Source organism: Triturus cristatus, chromosome 5_1 (genome assembly GCF_964204655.1).
Source record: "Triturus cristatus chromosome 5_1, aTriCri1.1, whole genome shotgun sequence".
Classification (NCBI taxonomy): domain Eukaryota; kingdom Metazoa; phylum Chordata; class Amphibia; order Caudata; family Salamandridae; genus Triturus; species Triturus cristatus.
This window is the reverse complement of record NC_140587.1, coordinates 961143906-961169497: the sequence shown is the minus strand read 5'-3', so window position 1 is coordinate 961169497 and position 25592 is coordinate 961143906. Positions and strand designations below refer to the sequence as shown.

Genomic DNA, 25592 nt, shown 5'->3' with positions numbered 1-25592 from the left:
AGGGGTGAAAGCTAGCCTGGCCATATGGTGTTACAGAGAGGCCCCAAGATCTCGCCACAGCATGAGAGTCCTTGAATCACTCCAAGGCCAAGTCTACCTTCTCTCCAAAGAGACAAGATCTGTCAAAAGGCCAGTCCATCAAATTAGCCTGGACATTGCCTAAGAAGCCAAATGTTCTTAGTCAGGCATGGCGCCGTAAGGCCACTGTCGACGAAAGCGCTCTGCCCACCGAGTCAGTCGTGTCACGGCCAAACCTAATGGTGAATTTAGCTGCATCTCTCCCGTCCTTCACTTGCTATGAGAGTACAGCCCGGGCTTCCTCCGGGACCTGTGGCAGCACTTGCGCAACAGTCTTCCAAAGGAAGCGAGAGAAACAGCCCAATAAGCATGCAGTATTCACGGACTGCAATTTCCAGCCTCTTTGATTCCCTATCCATGGGGGGCCCAAAGGGAATATGCCACGAGAAGTCGAAGCCTGCACCAGCAAGCTCTCAGGGGTGGGGTGTTGGGTAAGAAACTTTGGGCCGCCCGCAGCCGGGCGATGGTGGCGTACACTTGTCCTACTCACAGGAGCCCCTGTGCTAGGCCTCGACCACGTGCCTAGGAGGACATCAGTAAGTGCCTCATTAAAGAGCAATAGGGGTTCAGAGGTGAAAGCCCCTGGCTGAAGCACTTCGGTCAGAAGATTAGTCCTGACCTGCATGGAGGGCAACTCCAGTCCAAGGACCTCAGCTGCGCTCCTTACCATCATGGCATAAGAAGCCCCCTCACCCATAGCCACATTTGGCGGAGAGCATGACAGTATCGGGGGCATGAGACCAGTCCACTGGCCTCCCCAAGTTCCTCATACCAACCCATCTGTTCTACATCTGTTCTACAGACACATTCTGGTGTTCTAAAGCGTCCATAGACCCCTCCCAAGCATGAAAAGTTCTGAAAATGACCAGGCGACAATATAGACACTCTGGATTCTACCGGAGTCATTGTCGTGCGATGCCGATCTGACTCTAAATCATCAGGGATATGGATGGGGCTGGCACCGCTGGTGGGTGCCGTCGGCACCAAAGGCACGAATTTCAGGTCTGATTCCGAGGGTGGGTCGCATAGCACGACCAGCATCATCCCCACCATGTGCCGTGACTGGAGCAGATGGGGCCCCTTCCGACCGAGTTGGGCCCGAAGGCTCACCAGAGGGTTCGGCTTGCTTAAATACGCGGAGCATGGTCTTGTTAAATTCTTTTATCTGAGCGGGGGTCCCTGAAATGGGGGGAGGCTCGAAATCGACCCAGGCTCCGCAGAACCATGCCTAGAGCATTGGTGCTCCTTACCTTGTTCGCCGACGGATGACAGTCGAGTCGAAGAGGACGTCCGCTTGGACGACTTCTTCTTCTTGTGCCTCTTCCCCGAGTGTCCCAAAAACATCAAGACGGAGGAAGAGACTTGGGGCTCCGGAAGCAGTTCTGCAAACCTCCTCTTCTTCAATTAGGACCGTGACCTTCACAGAGTCTCGCTGGCCTAAATCTGCTGCCGCAAGTAGTTTCATACCACACTCCTGCAAGGCCTTCGGAGCCATGGCCCAACAGTCCGGGTAAAACTTCAAGTGTTGGTCGCGCTCGAGACACCAGAAAAAGATGAGGTGGAGGTTGATTACCAACTTGCCACGGTTACAAGTGCCACACGGTTAAAACCCTGTCTTTCTAGACGGCATCCTAGATACACCAAAAACGTTTTGGTTGACTAAAAGTAGAAAAACCCGCCAAAAAGCAACAGAGTGGCAGCTCTTCACCGATCGGTGTTTAACTGACACAGAAAAAAAAAACCTCAGGTCCGCGCACCTGGGTGGCTCCTATATAAGTGACTGCAACGTCATAACCAACACTAACGATGCCGAAGACGTCACGTGAACTCAAATGCAGCCACCCGACGGCGTGCATAAAGGGTAAAGCTCACGTAAAAGTTGTCGGATCCATCCTGGCACCTGGGAAATTTAAAAGGTCAGGAATGTGCAGCTCGAATTCTCTAGCAGATAGGTTTCATTGTGTAAAAAAATAAATAAATAATAATCGTCTAAAAAATAAATAAATAAATAAATAAAACATGGCCCTTGTACGCTAGGCTTATTTTCATCCCTGGAGCCTTCAGACCCACATTCAATCTGCCCTCCCTCCCCTGCATATCATGAAAAAGTGAGGCTCATGAGAACGGATTAAATCTAGATTTGGTGTGTGCTCTTCCACAACAAAAAATTGAACACTTAGGAAATACTAGTACCAATATATAACTAAAATTATTTGCAACACATATCAAATGATTCAGCATATATCGGATACAGCACAATTAAATGGATGGATATGGACCAAAACAAAAGCGGACTTGTCACAAACTAAACTGATAGTGCCAAACGTTTATCTGATTCCAAATATCTACAGAAATGTATAAAATCCACCATGCTGACCAGTAGTATCAAGGATTAATTATCTATTCCATGCTTAGAGTATGCTTATCAACACTATTACAATCGCTGATGAAACAAGGACAGCACTCATTTTTGCACAAGTTAGCAGTGCTCAGATTAATTGGAGAAAATTTACAATTTTGCACACTGTATGTAACACCAGCATACCTCTCCATACCCTATGGGGAGGGCTTACAAATCAACAATTGATTGATATTCAATTCATGGTTAAAATAACTAAATCAAATATTTGTATTAAAATGAACTTAAACATTGCAAACATATTTATGTATCAATTTAAAAACCATGAAGGTCTCACACAACAACAATGATCTAAACCTGAGATGCACTTAAGATGTAGCAGACATTTTTAATATAGATTTACAAACCAGACAAAATGATTAGCAACACTGAAGATTTTTTTTATAGGAAAACAGATATAAACAAACTTCACCCTTCATTAGCTATTGACTACTACCTTGATGTGAGGTGAGAGAGACTGAATGACTAGAAACCTCACTGTTATAATTATAATATATTATGTTATAATATATTAGAATATGTCAGTTTTCACCATGAGTCACTAATTTGTCAATGCCATATTCCAAAATAACAAGGTAAAAAGATCAAATTAAAGTTGAGAAGATTATTAAGTACAAACAATTATGATCGAAAAATTTCACTAGAGAGGTGACTCAGGGGTAATAAAAGCATTAGTATAAAAAGTGTAAAATATACCACATAGAAATCAATCGAATAACCTAAGTATCAACATAAGCTCAAGAAAATTAAGCAATAAAAATCAAAGACTGTTCTCTCTTTCAAGAAGGCAAGGATTTAAAAGATATTTTTTAAGGAGAACCCAAGATTTGCAGATCACATATCTAGCAACATCAAGAATATAGTAACCAGGATTAAATAGAATAAAGTAATAGGGCTTTTATTTCTACACACAAAGGTAACTTCCCTAACTGTGTTCACTGCAGTAACAACAGTCTGGTAAATTAAAACATCCACAGTCTGGAAAGGCCATTTCATTAGAATGCTGCAAAACATGATATATATTATAGGTAGTGCCCATGTGGATTAATATCCATTTGTCAAGCAAAATGTCCTGTTCTACACAGATGAAGTGACAATAAAAGTATTATTTGCAAACAACAGACAACATCACCTGTGTCCAGACATTTCAATCAACTTAAACAAAACAATAAAGAAATAAGGTTCCAAGTTTTATAAGTTGTTCAAGAGAGGGAATGCACAAACTTTGGAAAATTATTATCATGCAGAGGATGGATATATTAAACACTATAAACCGCAGGGACTAAATGAAAAGCTTCACTTTGCCGTCATTAAAGTAACGTTACAACAAACAATTGATGGACAGAATGCTGACAATGCAGACATTCTCCCCCAGTCAAGAGATCTGGGTTAAATCCATCGTTCTTTTGCCCACTACACCACCCCAGTTTAGACATGGCCATATGCAAATCAGTCTTGACCCTGTGCCTCATGGGAACAGTCCAGCCCGAACTGCCAAGCCATGTCTTCCCTGGACCGGAATCAAGCATCCTAGGACCGGTTTCTGGCTATCAGCCGTCATCAGCCAGATCTCTTGACATGCCCAGACGTGGGTCCCGTGCTCACTACGCCACTGGAGTCAAGCTATCCTGGCTGATGACGGCTGATAGCCAGAAACCGGTCCTAGGATGCTTGATTCCGGTCCAGGGAAGACATGGCTTGGCAGTTCGGGCTGGACTGTTCCCATGAGGCACAGGGTCAAGACTGATTTGTATATGGCCATGTCTGAACTGGGGTGGCGTAGTGGGCAAAAGAACGATGGATTTAACCCAGATATTTTGACTGGGGGAGAATGTCTGCATTGTCAGCATTCCGTCCATCATCTGTTTGTTGTAACGTCATTAAAGTAACATCATGCACTGAAATAAACAATACTCTAATAGGAATGGAAACATGTAGGTACAATTATGAGAGGAAATGGTCAGGTAGAAGATAGGAAACAGCAGAATGCCAGTTAACTAGCAACGGATTAGTGTCTACTATGCGGGAACACATAACCACCAGGCATTCCAAGACTGAGTGAGACAGAAACACAAATGGTAGAAAAAGTAATGAAATATTAATTTGAGCGAGAGCCACATATAAATTGGTGAACTTTTCAATTACGAGGAAAGATTAATCGATCAATTACAGTTTACATTCTGAAGATGTTGACAACAGTGTGTATGTTTATTAATGCATTACATATTCTAACCAATTTAAGGGGTAATGTGTTATTATTTACAGTTTGTGATTGAAAGGTTTTGGTGAATGGATGTAAGTATTGAAACACAGTGGGCTAAAGTAGCTAAAAGTAACACAGAGGTTATGATCAGATAAAGATAAATTGGCTTCAATGCATGAAAAAGAATTCAGGTATGACTCTCAGGAATATGCACAGGAATAGAAAGATACCATTTACAAGGAAGTGCATTTTCTTATTCCATGCAAAGCAGCCTTCTACTGCAGTTTACAAGCCTTTTGTAGGTGCAGCGGCATATTACTTGACTTTATTAATATGAGCATTGTCCACAGAATACAAAAATACATAAATGTACATAAAGATGTTGCCACAAGGTAAATTTGCACTATTTGAACAACTACCATCCTTTCAACTACACTTCTGACTATGCTGCATAGTCTCATGTTACTGTTAGGGGTAGGATGGAAAGGACTATTTCTTAATTTGGTAATAGGGATCATCGACTGGGGTAAGAGCTTTCATAGAACACATATTTCTTGTATACAAATGTTTTTTGGAGTAGGTAGCTCAGAGAATACAAACTGGCATAGACGAAGTCAATTGTTCACCAGTTAGAAATTTTATAGGGATATCTGCATACAGTCTTGCCGTACAAATTCTTTAGAAATATAGATTGTATTTGCAGAAGATAATGTTAGCATACATATTTTTATATTTTAAATATCAGATTTACTAAACAATAAACATCTGTTAACAGAACAGATGTTATTTAGTTTAATGTGATCGTATTACCACACCTGTATTCTATAACCATTATATCAAGTATATAAATTGTATGCAAGCAAAGTTTAGCAATTATTACTCATAATTTCGAGATGGTGAACACCACTGTGGTACAGAAAGAATCAAATGGTATATTACAAGTACAGTAACTGATTGATCATACTAGCAAATTATACAGTGCACCTAGAACTGTATTTCTTATGTCACTAAGGCACCAGAATAAACTCTGCGAGCACAATGACGAAGACAAATTCAAATATTTGTCTAAAATCAGTGGAATGATAATGAACTGAACAACCCAAATAACAAGCATTTGCAATGCAATAGGTCTCGCATTGGGAAAGTTTGAGCTTTTTGTATTGTAAATTGACTAATTTTTTATTTATGTGTTGGTATTGAAAATATTGAAATTACTAGCTTTCTCATGTAAAATGTCAATAGTTTTAACTGTTGCAAATGTGACACCTATAGCATTTGTAATGCAATATGTGTTGTATTTACGTGACTTAGATGTATTGATATTACAAATAACAATGGCTTTTAATTTTTGCAAATAATTAATACTTAAATAAAAGTTAATGTAAATTATAATGGCAATCGTTTAAACTTTTGTTAATAACTCTTGTGAAGATTAGGTTTAGTGTATTTAATTGCGCCTAAAATCCAAGAACAGAAGTTAAATATTATCATTTTTTTTGTGCCATTTGTAATAAAGCCTAAATATTGAGAGAACATATTAGAGCCATTTGTTGTTGAATGGTTGTACAGATTGATACTGTGGTGGCGGTGAGTGATGTTGTGGTGGTGTCGAGTGATGCTGTGGCGTTAATTGATGCTGTGGTAGCGCATAGTGATGTAGTGGTGCCCTTGAATGATGCTGTGGTGGTGCTAAGTGATGCTGTAGTGATGCGATAGATAGATAGATAGATAGATAGATAGATAGATAGATAGATAGATAGAGTGTAATTATGTAGAATATAATTATGTGGCACTGAGTGGTTTTGTGTGGAGTGTATGTTGATTTTAGTGGCGTGTAATTATGTGGCATTGAGTGTTATTTTGAGTATCTTGCATTGTTTGCATTGTAATTAATTGGCACTGAGTGTTATTTGGAGTGCATGTGGCATTGAGTGTAGTGTAATTATGTGGTGTGTAATTATGTGGCGCTGAGTGGTATTTGAAGTGTATGTGGCATTGAGTGCTGTGTAATTATGTGGTGTGTAACTATGTGGCACTGATTGGTTTTTGGAGTGTGTTGTATTGAGTGCATTGTAGTTATGTGGCATGTAATTATGTGGCTCTGAGTGGCATTCGGAGTGTATGTTGCCTTGCCTTGTATTTCTATGGTTCCTTAAACCCTTAAAGGCAATTCTTTTATTTTAACTAAAAGGATGGTAGTTAAATGGTGTTTACAGCAGGATGGTCGTTAAATGGTGGCTACGGAGAAGCTGTGTGCTGAAAGGCAAAGAGAACACGGGCGTGAAAGCGAGGATGAAAATGGAATGAGTGTGGCAGGATGGTCGTTAAATGGTGGCTACGGAGAAGCTGTGTGCTGAAAGGCAAAGAGAACACAGGCATGAAAGTGAAAGCGAGGATGAAAATGGAATGAGTGTGGCAGGATGTTAGTTAAATGGTGGTTACGGGGAAGCTGAGTGCTGAAAGGCAAAGAGAACACGGGCCAAAGCTGGAAGAAAACACGAGATGCGAGAGGCATGTGTGTGTGGCAAACACTGGTGGGGCTCAGAGCATTCTGTTGCTGCCTTGATGCCTGTGTGTGTGAGCAGTGGGGCTGTGTGTGTGAAGTGCCTAAAGTTGCAAGAAAACATATGGTTATTTAAATCCTTAGACGCAGAATTAATGGAGCTAATGTTATCGACCTTAGAAGGATGAAAAGGGAATGAGCTCGGCATATGTTAACTTTGTAAGCGCAGAAAGCGTGCAGGGCAAACTTATTATTTTGGTTGTTTAAGACTCAGATCTGGGCACAGCTGCAAGAAAACACGGAGAGGGGAGGGCGGGGGAGAGATAGGCGAGAGGCATGTGTGTGTGGCAAACACTGGCGGGGCTCAGAGCGTTCTGTTGCTGCGTTGCCTTGTATTACTATGGTTCCTCAAACCCTTAGAGGCAATTCATTTATTTTAACTAAAAGGATGGTAGTTAAATGGTGTTTACGGTAGGATGGTCGTTAAATGGTGGCTACGGAGAAGCTGTGTGCTGAAAGGCAAAGAGAACACGGGCATGAAAGTGAAAGCGAGGATGAAAATGGAATGAGTGTGGCAGGATGGTCGTTAAATGGTGGCTACGGAGAAGCTGTGTGCTGAAAGGCAAAGAGAACACTGGCGTGAAAGCGAGGATGAAAATGGAATGAGTGTGGCAGGATGTTAGTTAAATGGTGGTTACGGGGAAGCTGAAAGGCAAAGAGAACACGGGCCAAAGCTGGAAGAAAACACGAGATGCGAGAGGCATGTGTGTGTGGCAAACACTGGTGGGGCTCAGAGCATTCTGTTGCTGCCTTGATGCCTGTGTGTGTGAGCAGTGGGGCTGTGTGTGTGTGAAGTGCCTAAAGTTGCAAGAAAACATATGGTTATTTAAATCCTTAGACGCAGAATTAAAGGAGCTAATGTTATCGACCTTAGAAGGATGAAAAGGGAATGAGCGAGGCATATGTTAACTTTGTAAGCGCAGAAAGCGTGCAGGGCAAACTTATTATTTTGGTTGTTTGAGACTCAGATCTGGGCAAAGCTGCAAGAAAACACGGAGGGGGAGGGCGGGCTGTGTGCTGAAAGGCAAAGAGAACACGGGCATGAAAGTGAAATCGACGGATGGCAATGCGTCCGTGAGACTAGCCCTCTGGTGGGGGAGGGACAGTTGTGAGAGGCCATGTCTAAACTGGGGTGGTGTAGTGGGCAAAAGAACGATGGATTTAACCCAGATCTCTTGACTGGGGGAGAATGTCTGCATTGTCAGCATTCCGTCCATCAATTGTTTGTTGTAACACTTTTCGCCCTAAGTGGGATGGGTATTCCCAGACGTGGGACCCGGGCTCACTACGCCACTGGAGTCAAGCTATCCTGGCTGATGACGGCTGATAGCCAGAAACCGGTCCTAGGAAGCTTGTTTCCGGTCCAGGGAAGACATGGCTTGGCAGTTCGGGCTGGACTGTTCCCATGAGGCACAGGGTCAGACTGATTTGCATATGGCCATGTCTGAACTGGGGTGGCAGAGTGGGCTAAAGAACGGTGATGGATTAAACCCAGATCAGTTGACTGGGGGTGAGTGCTTGCATTGTTCAACACTCCGTCCATTATTTCCTTTGGTTTTTGCTTTGATCGCCATAAGTTGGCAGGGTATGCTCAGACGTGAGTCCCTTGCTCACTTTGCCACTGGATTCAAGCAAGCCTGGCTGAAGACGGCTGAAATGCCAGAAACCGGTCCTAGGAAGCTTGTTTCCGGTCCAGGGAAGACATGGCTTGGCAGTTCGGGCTGGACTGTTCCCATGAGGCACAGGGTCAGACTGATTTGCTTATGGCCATGTCTGAACTGGGGTGGCAGAGTGGGCTAAAGAACGGCGATGGATTAAACCCAGATCAGTTGACTGGGGGTGAGTGCTTGCATTGTTCAACACTCCGTCCATCATTTCCTTTGGTTTTTACAGTTGTGAGAGGCGCCATGAGGAAACAATCTCTCGGCATGCTGTGGCGGGGAGCGCATTCCAGGCGGAGGAGCGGACCCTTTGAAGTATGATGCCGAGGCTGTGGCTACACATGCACGCGCCAGTGGGCTGAAGCGCTTCCCCAAACGGATTACATGGCGGCACGATGCACGTGATTGTGCGCGTGCTCGCCATGCAATCCACTTTTGGGAGCACTTTGAAATGCCCCTCTTACTAGAGTCTCGCATAGCGATTGCGTAAACGCAATAGCTAAGCGAGACCTAAAAAGGAATAAAATCTGGGATCATCTAAGAAAATAAACACAAATGTAGCTTTTTCAAATGAGACCCACCAGACAGAGGGAAGGGCTGAGAAACCAAAATCACTGGATAAGTGAGGAAATACACAACTGCCATACCTTAAAAACTAGAAACTTAAGCATGCTATTTAAGATGTCCCCGACATAAAAATAATAATCAATAAAACAACTAAAGCCAAGGAACCAAGATATTTAATCATTGACACAAATTATGAGAACCTGATCTAATCAAATTTAGATTTCTTGGGGTAATTTAAGCAAAAACCAGTGGCCCTTCATGAGGAAACACTGTTCATTACAGGAGATTTCAACTTTGTGCTTGGCGATTACCTAGACAAAACAATCACTGTGACAGACAAGAGGCATCGCAACAAAAATTGCACTAAGAAACTAATGCACTAACTAGCCTTGACAGACATCTGGAGATTGATAACTCCAGAGAAAGAGGTTGCATTTGTTCCTTGTCTGTACATGATCATTATTCCTAGAAAGATTATTTTCTGCGGAACAGAGATATTCTAGAAGATTTTGTAACAGTGTTGCATGGGAGTATTCACATTTTAGATCATTATCTTTGCAACTTAGCATGGGGTCAGCAATACAGGCAAGCTCCAAATCCTGGAGACTCAGTTAATCACTCCAAAGAGTTGACACTATAGTCGTCTATCGGAGAGACAATAGTCAGTGCTTCATCGTAATGAGATAAAAGCTTCTAATGTACCCCATCAATCACTGAAAGCTTATCGGAAAGGCCTCTTAATGGTATATTTAGCTAATTACCAGAATAAACTATGAGTAACCAAACGGATTCAAGAGAACTAAAAAAGAGATACTTTGAAAAGAATGGACTTTCAGAAATCAGATCATAAAGCAGACATACAAAATAAATAAGTAGTGCATCAAATGACCAAATTGATATTACTCCATCTCAGGGCTCAGAAAAATCATAACATTTTTACCAGACCTGCAGGGCTAGTGACTTGACTAATCTCCTCGACCTAACTGTAATGTACTTGACCCATAAACTGGTCTCAAATTGTATAATCTTAGGAAAAAGTATTCTTCATTATCACATACGAGAGCACCTTCAAATATGTGAGTTCAGCATTTCTGCTGTACAAAAACCTCTGTTGCTTCATTTAATAGACTAAGCTTTTGCTGCATGTGTGATAAGCCAATATATGCAGTACATATGACCCCTGACGTACCTCTTAGTTCACTTTGCATTGCCACTCGGGCGGAAGCAGGAATGTTTCTCAGTTCATGTTTGAAACTCACTTTTTATAAATATATTACTAAGGCATGATGTGGTAGCTTAGTCATTTGCAGACAGCACATTTTCCATTTGAATGAGCACAAACTTTCCCACTGACATGAAGTTTTACTAATTAAACTATATAGCATATAAACAATGTGAGGAAATTGGGTTTCAGCAAAATATTTATCATTTGTGGATCACCAAGTGTTTCGATTTGTTTTCATCTTATTAAAATGTTTGTTTCCATCACACAGAAATACAAAAAATGTGCTTTCTTACTGAAATACACTCTGAAATATTTGAACAGTTCATTTACAAGCTATTTGAAGGCTGTGTTTTAGAAAAAAACCAATACCGTAAACCCTTTAATTTTACACTCGTTGTACAGTATGTCTGCAAATGGCTAAGTTTAAGAAGGAGAATATCCAGTGTGACAATAATCCCTACTCTGCTCACTTTCTGTTATGGCATTGATATATTAATGATATATTGATCCTCTGTCAAGGAGACAGGACGAATGTGACAACTTTTGCAATTGGATTAAAACTCTTGAATCCTTTCTTGAAATTCACAAAAAAACATTACGCTAAGGATCTCCTATTTCTTGATTTCTTGATCTCCCTCAGGGATGGAAAAGTGATGATGACTTACAAAAAAACCTATGGACTGCAATAGTCTCCTTCTGTATGATAGCCATCATCTCAAACCCCTGAGGGACCTTCCATATGGTCAATTTCTGAGGCTACGCCGCAATTGGAGCACCATCAGTGGCTTTGACCAATAGGCACAACAACTTACTTCTAACTTAGCAGCACACCATTGCCACCCTCACTGTGTTAAATTGGCAAGAAAAGGGGCGAGGAACAATAATAGAGCAGCTTTACTGAAATCATGCATCTGCACACAGGTGGATACCATGACCTGCGAAACCATGTTTACACCCGACTCCAACAAAATACAAAAAATCATAAGGAGACACTGGTCAGTACTAGACACAGGCTCCCTTGTTTTCTATATCCAATGCTTTGCCTTTAAACGCACGGGCAATATAAAAGACATGGTGATACATACCAGACCACGAAAAACCACTATACCAGGACAACGCCCCCTATTTTCCATGCGCTCTTGTGGTGTATACGCACTTACTAAACCCTCTAAAGAAGTAAGACTTAATCAGACCAACGTTTGAGTACAAAAGACCCACTCTAATTGCAATTTAAAAAAAACTGCATATACATGGTCACCTGTCTGTGAAATAAACGACAGACACATCAGAATGACCACCCAAGCTGTGAAAGTTAGGATAATGGAACACCGCAGTGGCATCCGCTGTGAAAAAAATAACCACAACTAAAATGAGCAGCCACTATCTTGGCAAGAACCATACCCTTGATGATGTGCGTTGGACAATCTTATAAGCACACCCACAGATGGAGGGAACAAAATTGGATATTCCTTTGGCCACATATGAAACTGGCTTAATCGAAGATATCCCATGGAGTGAGATGGCGACTTAGTCTCCTCTCTTATATGGCTGTTTCACCTTTGATGACTTTCTATTTCTTGATACAATATTGAGGGCCCCACTACACTCACTGTTTGCAGTAATTGCACACATACAGGAGTCTTATGACCCTTGATATTGACATTGAGTAATACTGACCCTCACTAGCACTAGTCACTGCCTTAAACCATAACACTATCAGACACAATATGCGTCCCTCACACATTTCAGTGATTAGCATGTTTGCCCGCTATGGCGGCCGTTAAAATATGGCAACCGCTTCTGCCTCTACTTTCTCTTTGGCAGATCAGCTCTACTTTTTGTGTAATAGTGCCGTCTGCACTATACTTGTTGGCCAATTCCGGTAATAACTATAATTTGGCAAAATTCCTGATAATTCTCAAACTCAGCCAGGTTACTTGCCTTAATACAACTTACTAGCTGTTGCGACTGGTTAATTATTTTACTCCTTATTGACACAATGCAACGCGGCTCCCCGAGCCTACTTCCAACATGGCGCCTGCTATCGGGTGCACGCTATGTGTACTCAGTATCCGAGTGTACCCCAAGCCAACATCGGCAGCAGCTGTAGCATTCATTTAAAACGCTGAACACTCTGCTCACCAGTTACCTCTGAGGTGGTTTAGACAGGGGTAGGTCGTTGCGAATTGAACGCCGGAAATCGTGAATATTGGGTCCTTCCTCTCTTATGGCTGAACATTGGAGACCTTTAGCTCTTGAGGGGCTTGCTTGATTTTGCCCTTCTCTTAGTTTTTAGCCAGCAAAATAGTGCAGTCTCTGCCAATAACCAATGGGGTCCTAACCTTATCACAATTGGATAAGTCTCTATCCCCTTACCTACGCAGGTACCATTTGTATTTCTGATTCCTTGCTTGTGTGTTGTGAGTTATCCAAGAGTGTTGTCACTTGCCTTGTTTTGTGTGTGTTAGTATCTACTACTGTTTATAATGCTTGGTTGTGCTGCACCTGCACTACCAAGGGTGGCATGCATTAATCATGGAAAGTATCTTGCTATATTATGTGTACAGGCAGGACTTAATATCTGTACTTTTATCTTACCTTCTTTCATTCCAGGTCGATTTGTATTAATAAGGTATACTACATACAATTGTGATTGCAATTGGGCATTTATATACATACTTACCTTCATTAACCCAATCCTCAATAGATTAGGTCTTCGGTCCTGAGGAACTGCCAAGGTTGATAGCGACTATAATTTGTCAAGAAACATGTTGACCTATTTTTACACAACTGTTTGAGCTGTATCGGCCCATTATATCAACCTCAAGCCACTCACTGCTTTTATTATACATCAAATATGCCAGGGTACATTTTAGTTATTATTATACTCACATCACACCAATCTACACCTGATCACACAGAGAGCACTGCTACTCATACTTCACAAGGGCAAAATCGAAAGATCTCCCCTAAAGAGCCAACTTGAGGGGCCCGTTAGGCATTGCAGCATCGGACCAACAAGGAGCTGCCCTAAGATGAAACATGCCACCCATGTCGGTGTATGAGGGCCATTGCTCCTGAACAATCAAATTCCTCGATCTGACCACCGACCACATTTCTGTTACCTTTTTCTTTGATAGGAACTTGGATTTACACAGCCCTGTTCGGGGCTTGTATGCTGGACCTTGATGCGCTCCCAGTCCATGTAGTGATTTCACATTTATGCCTGGCACTACCTTGTGGATGGGATGACTCCAGGCTTCTCCCTAACCAATGGAGCAAACGTTCCCAAGAATTACCCTACCAACCATTGCAGCATTTTTTGTGTACTCTACAGCAAACAATATCACAGTGCCCCTCTGTGTTTGAACCCAAGATGTTAAAACCGTTCTCCCCTTGTGCGGAGTTTAGATGCCCACTGCAGAGGTGTGGCCAAGGAAATGAACTACCCCTTCTCTGTGGTCACTTAAATCTAGTTCTGGGGGAGCTCCCTCCCCACTGGGACTGGAGTCCATTTGACTGGGGGAATGAAGGAAGTGGATTGTCCAGGTTTCATCTGACGTCTGCCTGTGACAGAACAGGCTGTTTTGAAGTTAAATAAGTTCCTGGGCACTGCTCAAATGGTCATCCTGCCAGAGGGAAAGAAACACCTCCTCACACCTAGACCTTTGTTGGTGCTCTAGGAGATGTTTTCAAACCTCATTAAGGGCTTGAGCACCGCGAAAGCTGCAGCTGGAGGATAATGCAAATTAATCTCCAGAGGCTTTAGGAAGGGAAAAGTTTACTTTCTAAAAGCACATCTTTCTTAATATTTATAAAAATGTTATTTCACTAGTGAATTGGGCTTTCAATAAATATGACAGAGTCCAACAATTAGAAGAAGACAGCATTATTAAATGTATTATTGCATCTCTGTGTTTCACTATGGAACAGCCAGCCTTGCTACAGTGAAAATAGCCCTTCGGTGCTAGTCATTGTAAGGACATGTTTAACATTAACTTTCTACATGTCCAACATGTAAATTCAATGTACCCTACCTTATGGGATGTAAGACCTACTTAGGGCCATTTAATATTTAAAATGAAGGATCAGACCATTCAAAAGGGTTTATTTTGAAAGGTGGAACTGCAATTTTAAACTGCTCCAGTAAGGCTACAATAGCCGCCCTGAAGCTATGTTTACACTGCCACTATAGTGAATGACACAATAGGTGCTGCAGTTCGCTAGTAGCATTTAACTTACAGGCCCTAGGGTAACCAATTGCCATATACTGTTAACTTCTACAAGTTAAATCTGCCATTTAAGAGTATACCAATTCAACCATGTTAAAAGGGGGAGCATATGCACTTTACTACTGGCTAGCAGGGAGAAAGTGTACTAAGTTCTACAGCCAGCAAAAATACGGTTCAGCAAAATGGCGAAAAATCCAAGGAGACAATACAAGAAAGGAAGACTTCCTTAAGTCAATAACAAACTAGCATTGCTACTTGGTGATCAATAGCAAGCAACAAAAAGCTAATTGTTTTTAGTGATATAGTGATTTTTCTAAACTGCATTCGAGCTCTCCAGTTAGGCTGTAGATTCAAAAAGCTGTCATGCCAAAAAGGAAAGGAGGCAGCAATACAAGCATCAGTAGATGGAAAAAGGGATTAACAAAACTACATAGCATGAAACATGTTTTACTTTTTTAAAGTAAGGGACCCAAAACGGTGCTCTTTTCTGCAAACCTCATCTTTGTGCACTTTCAGGGACATGTAGATTTAAACATATGGCCCTGTAGACATAATCAAGAAAATTATTGGTCAAAAGATCATGAAAGAAGAGGTCAGGAAACCCCCTGTACACGATGAGCATGGGACTAGGGTAAAAGGGAGCTGGCGTAGAGACTGTTGGAAAACAATGCACCATAGAAAACTGTGAAGTAAGGAGAACATGGCCGTATTCTCTACAATGGTGGATCTAGGACTACATTTTGGAGAGAGGAGTGTGATAAGCGTTTGGTTTATTGTGCCCCATAGGAGAACAGGAAAAGATGATGAGGTGATATTTGAATCAAGAGTAAGAGATGCAACATCGAGGAAAAATTGTGAAGACTGATATAGGACCAGAAGGAGTTCCATGAATGTTACTTTGAGACCAGTTCTTAACAGAAAATCCATAGATTAATTTTGAGGTGAGATGCTATTTCCATTACAAGAAAGACTGGCTATATGTGAATGTATGAATTGCAAGTCCTATATAGGAACAAGTTTCTGACCAGTTACATACAATGATGAACAATATGGGACTAAAGGACACATATGCAAATATTTGCTATGTGGGGATAATTTACACCTTTATAGATTTTGGCAGGAATATACTAGAGAGAAAATTTTCCTTAAGAATATCTTCCCTTGACTGATAATAATGGGTTTAAATTGACTGCCCTTAAGGAGATGATGATGGAAGCATTTAAAATCCCAGGATCAAAAGATCATAAAGAGCTATACAAATGGGGTTCACGATAACTGTCCATGAGGAGATGGTGATTGAAGGACATAATATGCAAGGCTAACAACAATAAAAATAGCTTATATAAATGTGTCCCTGAGATTAATAATAATGGATGTGAGCTGTGCAAAGTTCTTGTGTGAGATATTGGTAAGAACTGTTATGTTAGTCTGCTACTTCTCCAACACATGAAACTTGGCACAGCAATAAACTATGAAGATTGTATTTATAGTTTGTATTGTAAAAATGTTTTGAAGCTTTGAATTCCTAAATTTGATAATACTGCACAGAGTAAGTGTATAGGAGACTGAGGAGCACAATGTATTCTTTTGGAATTTATGCATTACAACTTTAACTATAACTAGCAGTGCTTTTTTTGTAACAAATGCTTCTACTTGCAGCTCTGAAGAAGCAGTGTGTCTGCCGTGAAACACATGTTGGCTGTGGCTTTCCTGATCATGATGGATTTGTTTGCCAATTGTGGCTGAGGCTGTACTGATTATGATGGATTTTTTTTAACAGAGGTATAACATGTTTTTCATGAATTTCAGAAACCACTCACAAGTAATAGTGTTTTTCATGAATTTCAGAATTATATATAAAAAGCTCAAATATATTTTAATAGGAAGGTATTTTTGTATAGGTCAATAAAGTAAATAAAATAGAAAGAATATAAGAATGGCGTATGAATCATAGCTGAACATGGGTGAATGTTTGTCTTGCTCCCCACTGAAATATGTAGTCAAACTTTAAATTATCAGTCAGATGTGTTACTAAGTGGATAGGAGCCAGGCCGGGCGGTAAATTACTCTATACATCTCGATTTCTCCGAAACACATGCTCCTGTCATTGCTGTACAAAAGCACACTCGCCCAAGTAAAAAAACCAGGGGCAAAAGCTACATTCATGGCTAGAGCACAAAAAGTCCTATTCAGCCCAACACAGCCACAGCTGAAAAATAGTTACAACAGCATGGGCTTACTGAAAAGGCTGTACTTTAGTTGCTGTCTGGCTCTGCCAAACCTATGGACCACAGTAGTGTGAGCCATACTGACATCAGTCTAATGAGTGGTGTGAATTAGGGCTCACGCTAATCTCAAGAAGAAAGATAAAATCCTAACCTAGAATGGTAAAACATTTACACGGTTTCGTTGTCAACCGATCCCAAATCCCAGGCAATCCCCTGATTAGGAACTCATTGGTACAGCTGGTTGCTGATACTCAGTAAACCCAGAAGGATCATCAGAAAAAAACAGCTGAGTATGCATTAGGGCATTTCGTGATGGACTATGTAGGGGTGATCGAACTGCATTCAATGCGATGCTCTACAAATGATTTGGGATGCCACTGTATAACGTTCGGGAAGGTCTTTACACTGCCAATGTCTTCCTCCTTCCAGACAAGAGTCCTTTTTATCAGTTGTTCGAACAGCCTCATCTCTTTAATTATACCATCATCTGCTGCTCTCCCCATTGTACCTGTACTGAATGTTAACCATTATTTTCTCTCGCCACTCTCTCAATCAGTATAGGGGAGTCACATTTCTTTCTATTCTATTCATTTGTTTGCTGTAACACTTTTCTCCCTAAGTGGGATGGGTATGCCCAGACGTGGGTCCCTTGCTCACTGGGCCACTGGATTCAAGCTAGCCTGGCTAAAGAAGGGTGACATACTCTGAAACCGGTCCCAGGAAGCTGGTTTCCGGTCCAGGGACGACCTGGCCTGGCAATTCACGTGTGGACTGCTCCCATGGGGCACAGGGTCAAGACTGATTTGTATATGGCTGGGTCCAAACTGGGGTGACATAGTGGGCAAAAAAACAATGGATTTACACAAAGTACTAGCAGCGCACAGCTACCCTAGAGATGCATATTCAATTCTCACCTAGCTTGTGGCAAAAGGATTCAAAACTTGCAGTTTTGACATGAGCAAAGAAAATTCTAGTGAATCCATAATTGTTTACACAGCAATGCACAACAAAGTTACATTGAAGACCAGTTCACCCTGGTGCACAAAAGAGGTTGGACAAATCAGATGAGTGTTTTAACCCACTTAAAAAAAAAATCTAGTTCATCTTACCTCTTTCTGACGGGCAACAAATCGTACTTTCCGGTAATCACCTTCATCAAAAACCTACAGAAAAGATAAAACCAATGTTAAACAAAGGACACATTTAGATCAAGTTGTATATTTTCTTTCTAAGTCGTAAAAGTTTATTAAGGTGGACTTTGAACACCACTTGCCAACAGCTTTTCTAGAAACATTTTAATTACTTTTAAAGGATATTCCAACACAACCTAAAATATATTGCAAGAATGTGAAAAGAATAAGAGAAAGTGTAATTAGACTAACCTATTTTTAAACCAAAGAAAACGTCAATGGACTGGTCTTCAATTTCATTCTACAAGTTGGAGAAGTGTACTTTAAGAAATAGAACGGTGCTATTGACTAGGCAAATCCAAAGGCAAATTAAAAATCTGAGACAAGCCTATGAAGGGCAGATTAGGCAGTACAACCATTCTATTTCTTCAAGTACCATATCTACTGTATGTCTTTGTAGGTTTTACTTTTGGTTCACTGTCTTCTTTCTCTGATTGATTTACCATTTCCTTTCACTTTACAACAGTGGTTGTTTGACTGGAGTGCAGAGTGGATTTCGTTCAACAATCTAATAAATTGTGCTGTCAGAATGGAAATTTACACTATTTTAATTCTTTCACACTGGTTCTGGAAAAGTTAAACACAATTATTTTTAAATGGCAACTAACTTTCTGTGAGAACCTCAGTAAAAATTGTCTCACAATTCTTACTTCTGCACCATTAGTGATGACACTTAAATTGCACTGGTATAAACAAAACGATACACAAATAATATTAATACAGTTGATATTATTTAAACGTGAAACGATTAGATCAAAGATTAGCACAAAACATTATGAACCAACCTGTGTAACACTGTGAATATTGGGACATATAGGAAGCAGGTTAGAAAATATCACATACAACTTTAGAGTCCTAGTCTCTGAGGTCCAATACGAGACCGAGAGCATTACAGGATTTAAAAGAGGCCCAGATACATTTAGAAGCCATGACAGAATAAGAGTACTGCTGGAGAGCTCTACATTTTGAGCCACACGTCATATAAAAGCCTACAATGGCAGTAGATTTATTTTAAATTAGTTTTTAAACAAGCTAGATACGTTACCCCAAAATGTCTTTACAGCATAGATAACCACCACTCAAACACATGTAAACCATGGGCACTCAAACAGTTTGCCAGGGAACAAAGGAAATGGTCTGCATTCTAACTGAGTGCTGTGTTGATGCCAGCGGGGAGTAGACTGGTAGGGGTGGGCAGTTGGGTAGTTGGGTTGGGTGAGGATGTTGTGGGTGTTAGTCACAGGGCACGTTTCCGGGGGGGTGGGGGGGGGGGGGGGGAGCGGGTATTCATTATGTACCTCCCAACTTTAAATGAGGCCCCTTGTCTCTCTGAGAGAAATGTCTGATAAGATGTTAAGTTTACCTAGTGTGATTAAAGTATTATGCTGCATCTGATTTGAGAGAGTTACTTTCTTGTTGAAGTCAAATGAAATCGTATAAGCAGCCTTACAATGCCCTACTGCTAATACTGTATTATGTGCAACATTGGGAGTGTTCAAATACTAATAAATTATTAAACAAGCATTTGCAAAGCCAATAGGTTGGCCTACGTCAGACCTATTGGCTTTGTCAATGTTTTTTTTTTACATGTTGTGCTGCACTGCAAGAGGCTGTGCATTCATGGCCAAATCATATTTTTCCTATGTATGTATCCCTTTATCTGTCAATATGTGAGAACCTCATAGCAGGCTCAATGCAAGAAAGGAGTACCAAAGACACGAGTAAATTATAAAATATATATATATATATATATATATATATATATATATATATATATATATATATATGTTCTCAGGAAAGAACTCCAGCGGGTATTTTTTTCATACAGATTATGCTTTAATAATGGCTTCATGGCTAAAATGTTGCTTGTACAAAGGCATTAACCATCTGGACAGCCATAGTCCATCACTAATGAAATACCACAATACACTTTTTAGGCCTCAATTACGAACACCCTGGAAAATTCCGTGTAGTAACTTGCACAAATCGGTGTTATGAGCGAAGCAGCAAATAGCACAACCCTACAATTTTCCCAAGGTAGTTTTTGACAAGTCAAACCTGTCAAAATTTATCAGGAGAAAAATATCCAATAAATACAGGATTTTGGTGCACAAACCACCAAATTCAGCAGGTTAGTCCCTATTTCTAGGGCAAAATTCAACATCAGTGAGCTCCGTCAGACACGGGAGATTTCAGCTTTTATGAGACCACTTCAGCCCTCACATAACGGAAGAAACAGTCATGCACCTTCTCCTCAAGCTCCGGTGAGTTGCTGGAGCTATTTTACGGCTTTGCTGATGCTTATATTCGTGCACAGCTGGCCCTGATGGATATTCCTTAGTGACCAATCCTGCCTGCCATTTTGAAAGACAACGGGTGTGTTTCCTTTCAGAACGTCACACTTCGAGCTGTAACACTCATTCTAATTGATTTGCTCAGTTTTTAAGCAACGTTTATTTAGCAATGGGATCAGCTGGGCCCCTACTGGCATTATAACTCTTACTGACTTTAAATGCTCTCTCAATAAATGTCAGCGCTTGTGATGTTCCTAGTTATATGCTAACATGTTACTTCAATGCAGCATTTCTTCAGCTGGCTTTTACGCTATGTTTATGCCCATCACTTTTTGGTGTAAGTTCTTCCTAAATGCTCCTAGCTTCTCTGCATAGTTTTTTTTTTTTAAACCTTTTTTCATGTTTTTTCTGATCTCTGGCCCATTAACTTGTTTTTCTTGACAAATTGTCTTTTCCACAGGAACTAAATGGCATTATTCTTCAACACGTTGTGCTTTCGCGATTATCTGAATCACAGTACCCATCTCTCTGGTTTTACAATTTATTGACTGACACCTTAGGGGTATTTCGCATTGTTGCCTCATGTGCACATAGAAAGCCAGTGGTCCTGGAGTTTCCCCATTTTTTTGGTCTTTTTAACATATATGGGGAAAATAAGAAACCTTTAACTTTCTGGTACTCACAGCATAGTTATTTTCTCTGACTCAGATTCTAACCATAACAACATTGATGATGCCACTCCTTGGAAATCCGAGTCTTCTTCCGGTACCATTCCCAAAACTTCCTCATTAAATAAGATTACGGCGGGGAAAATAAACGACCTAAAAAAGACCTCCATCTCCAGCAAAATCTGCACCAGCTTCTATGGATGTAATTCTTGAAGAAATGTGTGCATTGAAACCCTTCATGGTAGAGACTACTAGAACGTTGCAACATTTAGATGATAAATGGTCTTTTCTAGAATCATGAGTTTTAATGGTAGAACAAAAAACAGTTAGTACTCAACTGATGGCATCATGTATTTCTCATGTGGAGTCAGAAATCTCTCTACTTAAAAAGAGACCTGAGGAATTTGAAAATTCCAACTGCAGGAACAACCTGCGCATATATGGTCTTCCTGAAAACACTGAGGGCTCTGATCCGACCGCCTACTTTTAATCTTTTCTACCAAAATTTCTTGTTTTCTCTACGTCCAGCCCTTTCAATATACAATGGGCACAAAGGCTTGGCGTCTCTACAAAACCACGAGGAGTTATTTTGTACTTCTTGCAATACACTGATCTGTTACAAGTTATGTTGGCAGTCAAAGCTAAAAAACAAATTATTTGGTACGGGCATAGACTGTTTTTCTCTCAGAATGTAGCCAAAATCACTGCAGAGCGGAAACAATTCCTGGGTATGCGTTCTCAGTTGAGAGCTATGAACGCTAGATTTGGTCTACTTCATCCTTGCTTGTTTAAGGTGATATACAAGGACAAAACAACCACAGATTTATTCAACAACACAATATATAGACACTTCAAGAATTACTTGAATATTATTTGTTTTTTCTTGCTGGTTTTCTTGTTAATAATAATGAGGGCTTCCGGTTTTATGTTTTTTTTTGTCATTTATGTCTGTATTTATCCATATTGTTTTTGTCAACTTTATCTGTATTTACCCATATTTATTATGGGTTTTGTGAAAAAAGTAAAGCTGAAATTGGTATATTTCCACATTTATTTAACCAATAAATATGCAGTCATGCTTGAATGCCTGCCAGGTTTCAGTGATATGAACACCCGCAGAAGATTAATCAATGCACTTATATGAAAATATGCACATTTCAGTATCAGACCTGTGCATAGCTACTGCTTCTTGACAAAAATTCCTTCCTTTTTTAACCCCCTCACCTATCAATCCACACAGTTATTGGCCTGGCAGTCATGGCAAAGTGTATTTAGAATTACTCAAAAAACAACAAATTTCCATTTTTATTCACATTTAAAAATAAATACAGAAAGGAGAATAAATGGTTTCGGTCTGTATGTATGTGTAAAAATCAGTAAAACAGAAAACAGGGAGTCTTAATAATAATTATTAGTTTCTTTTTGCCTGGATGTTATGATGTTTTTGATTCTCCATATATCAAGGTTAACTTGGTATTGTCTCTTTCCTTATGATACAGGTGTATGTCTTTGTGTATTGTTGACGTAAGGTCCCACCTTTATATGATGTCTTCATTCAAGTCAAGGCTCTGCTGCCATCCTGTGGGGTTCAAGTGTTGTAGTCGTAATCTTTCGGTGTCACCACACTCCCTCTTGTTCTGTGTTTGGTAGGTATGTTTTTCAGTCGTCATTTGTATGACTTGTACTGTCTTTGTGTCTTCTGTTTCAATATGTTCTTACTGATGTTTCTTTCTATGGTTCAATCGTGTACTTATTCCTTTCCTCTTTCTAGCACTCTTCTTTTCCCTTTCTTTCCTACTTCAGCAAATCTTTTTCTCTCCAATATTTTTCCCAGTCCAATGTTAATTGTGTTACTGTAGAAATATTATTTGTTCATGCTATTGTTTCAGTATTTCATTCTGGGTTATTACATGAAATATTAAAGGGTTAGGTAACCCTACGAAACAGCAAAGGGTGTTATCTAACCTAGCTAAACTGAAAGGTGATGTTGCTTTAATTCAATAATCACACCTTCCTTAATTAGAGGCTGCCAAGTTAAAAAGATGCTGAGTAGATGATGTATGTGCTTCTCCTGCTTTGGGGGAGAAGAATGGAATATTCATTCTTTGCCATAAAAAGTTACATATCACAGTCGTTAACCAAGAGTCTAACCTTGAAGGTAGATAGATCATCGTTAAACTACATGTTGATAACATTCCTATATTTTTAATGTATGCAATCCAATTGCTTTTGAGAATACTTTTTGGACCAAGCTTTATGATTAATTGATCTTGCATGATGATGAGTATATTGTATTTGGTGGTGACTAGATAGAAATTTGACGTTCAAATTTGTCCACACTAAAATGCACTCACACTTTAAATCCACCATCAAGACCAAGTCATTAGTTGAAATTTGGAGGCTATGCCACCCGGATCTCTGGGAATAAAATGTTTATTCAGCCCGCACCACACACAATCCTGCATAGACTAACTTTTTCTTAGTAAATGACAGGCCCAACATGTCCTGCAGTCGGATATAGGATCAACTTTTATATCAACCATGCCCCAGTATACACTGACCTGGACCTTATTTCATACCTTTTACACCACATGAAGGTAGATGGCATTTTAACAATTCATGACTTCTGGATATTAAATTCACATCCCAGTTCGAAAGTTTTGCTTCTGAATTCTCTCTTAAGAATATGCCGGACTCCTCTTTTGTAATGATTTGGGATTCTTATAAAACAATGGCAAAAACAATGGCAAGGGCTTTCATAAATCATAAATGTTTTTTTCCCAAAAGTAGAAAATCTATGGATACCCAATCAAACCAGCTACAATCAGGTCTGAGTGAACACTTTCAATCCATTGCTTTTCCTACTTCGCATCATATTGATATTGATCCATTAGGGGCAGATATTTCACTCTCAGGAATCAAGCATGCTCTATACAATGCAGAGGAAAATGTCCTGGGTCTGATGGCTTTATTATTGAATTATATAATCATTTTGAAAAGATTCTCCTTCCCAATCTTTTGCTTTGATTTAACTCATTCATCTCTAAGGGTGCATCTCAGGGCTCCTTTCAGGACGCCATGATTTGCTTAATTCCAAAGGTTAATAAAGACCCCTCACTGTGCAAGAATTATCATTCCATTCCTTTAACCCCTTCGGTGCTCATGACGGAATGGTTCCGTCATGACCCACGGTTGAGCTGTGCTCATGACGGAACCATTCCGTCATGACCACGCCCGCGCAAGATTCCGTCAGCACAGCGGCGGAATCTGCGCAGCATCGAAGGGGTTAATATTGATTACAAGATGTTTGCAAAAACAATTTGATACGATTTTGGCATTGCACATCAACCCTATTTACCTGACTTCTTAGGCCCTGAGCAGTCTGGTTTTGTTAAGGGCTGATTGGCTTCTGACAATGTACGAGTCTTTTTCAATATTCTAAGCAAGGCCTCTACATTAGATCATCGATTTTTGCTATTGCTTCGGACACAGAAAAAATGTTTGATAGGATTCGTTGGAAAGTTTACGTTTCAGGCATTAAAATATATTGATTTCCCGCCTCAATTGAAAACTTTAATTTCCTTGTTATATACAGGCCCTAAAGCTGTAATTCATGTTAATTGTACGCTCTCAGACTATTCCCCTTTGTTCAGAGGAGTACGCCAAGGTTGCCCATTATCACTTCTTCTGTTTATTATTGCACTTGAAACCTTTTTAACCAAAATCCAACAGGATGCCTGTATTTCAGGTTTTCAATCTGGGTCTCACCAAATTAAGATGGAAGTTTATGCTGATGGCATTCTTCTATATTGTTCCAATCCTGTAGCTTCCCTTCCTCCTTTGCTTTAGCAAATAACCATTCTTTCCCCATTTATTAGGACATTGCCTTAACACTGATAAACGTGAGGGAGAACCTTTAAATGTTTTGTGTAATAAACAACTTTTTGTTAACAGTTTTGCTTGGCAACCCTCCAAAATAATATCTGGGTTTTTGGTTTTCTCAGACGATTAAGGAAACTTTAAAATATAATTTTTATCACATTACCAAAATAGTAAATGATAGCATCGCTAGATGGCACCCACTCTTTCTTTCCTGGTGGGGCAGAATTCACTCTATTAAAATGATGCTTATACCCTTGATTCTGTCTGTTATTGCTATGATTCCTGTTCACATCCCTGGTTATTATTTTGAGAAAATAGACTTCTCTAGAAAATAAACTGACTCGCAAAGCTTTATCCTTGTTAAAGAAAGATAAACCTAACG

At 40.2% G+C, this 25592-nt stretch overlaps 1 protein-coding gene across 1 annotated transcript in view; it reads right to left on the bottom strand.

The window, feature by feature from the left end:
* Positions 1-25592, bottom strand: part of NDUFS6 (NADH:ubiquinone oxidoreductase subunit S6) — a 119909-nt gene that overhangs the window by 40162 nt on the left and 54155 nt on the right. The window contains exon 2 of the mRNA XM_085606082.1: positions 18286-18339. Coding sequence (XP_085462208.1) covers positions 18286-18339 — 54 coding nt within the window. The remainder of the gene's footprint in view (positions 1-18285; positions 18340-25592) is intronic.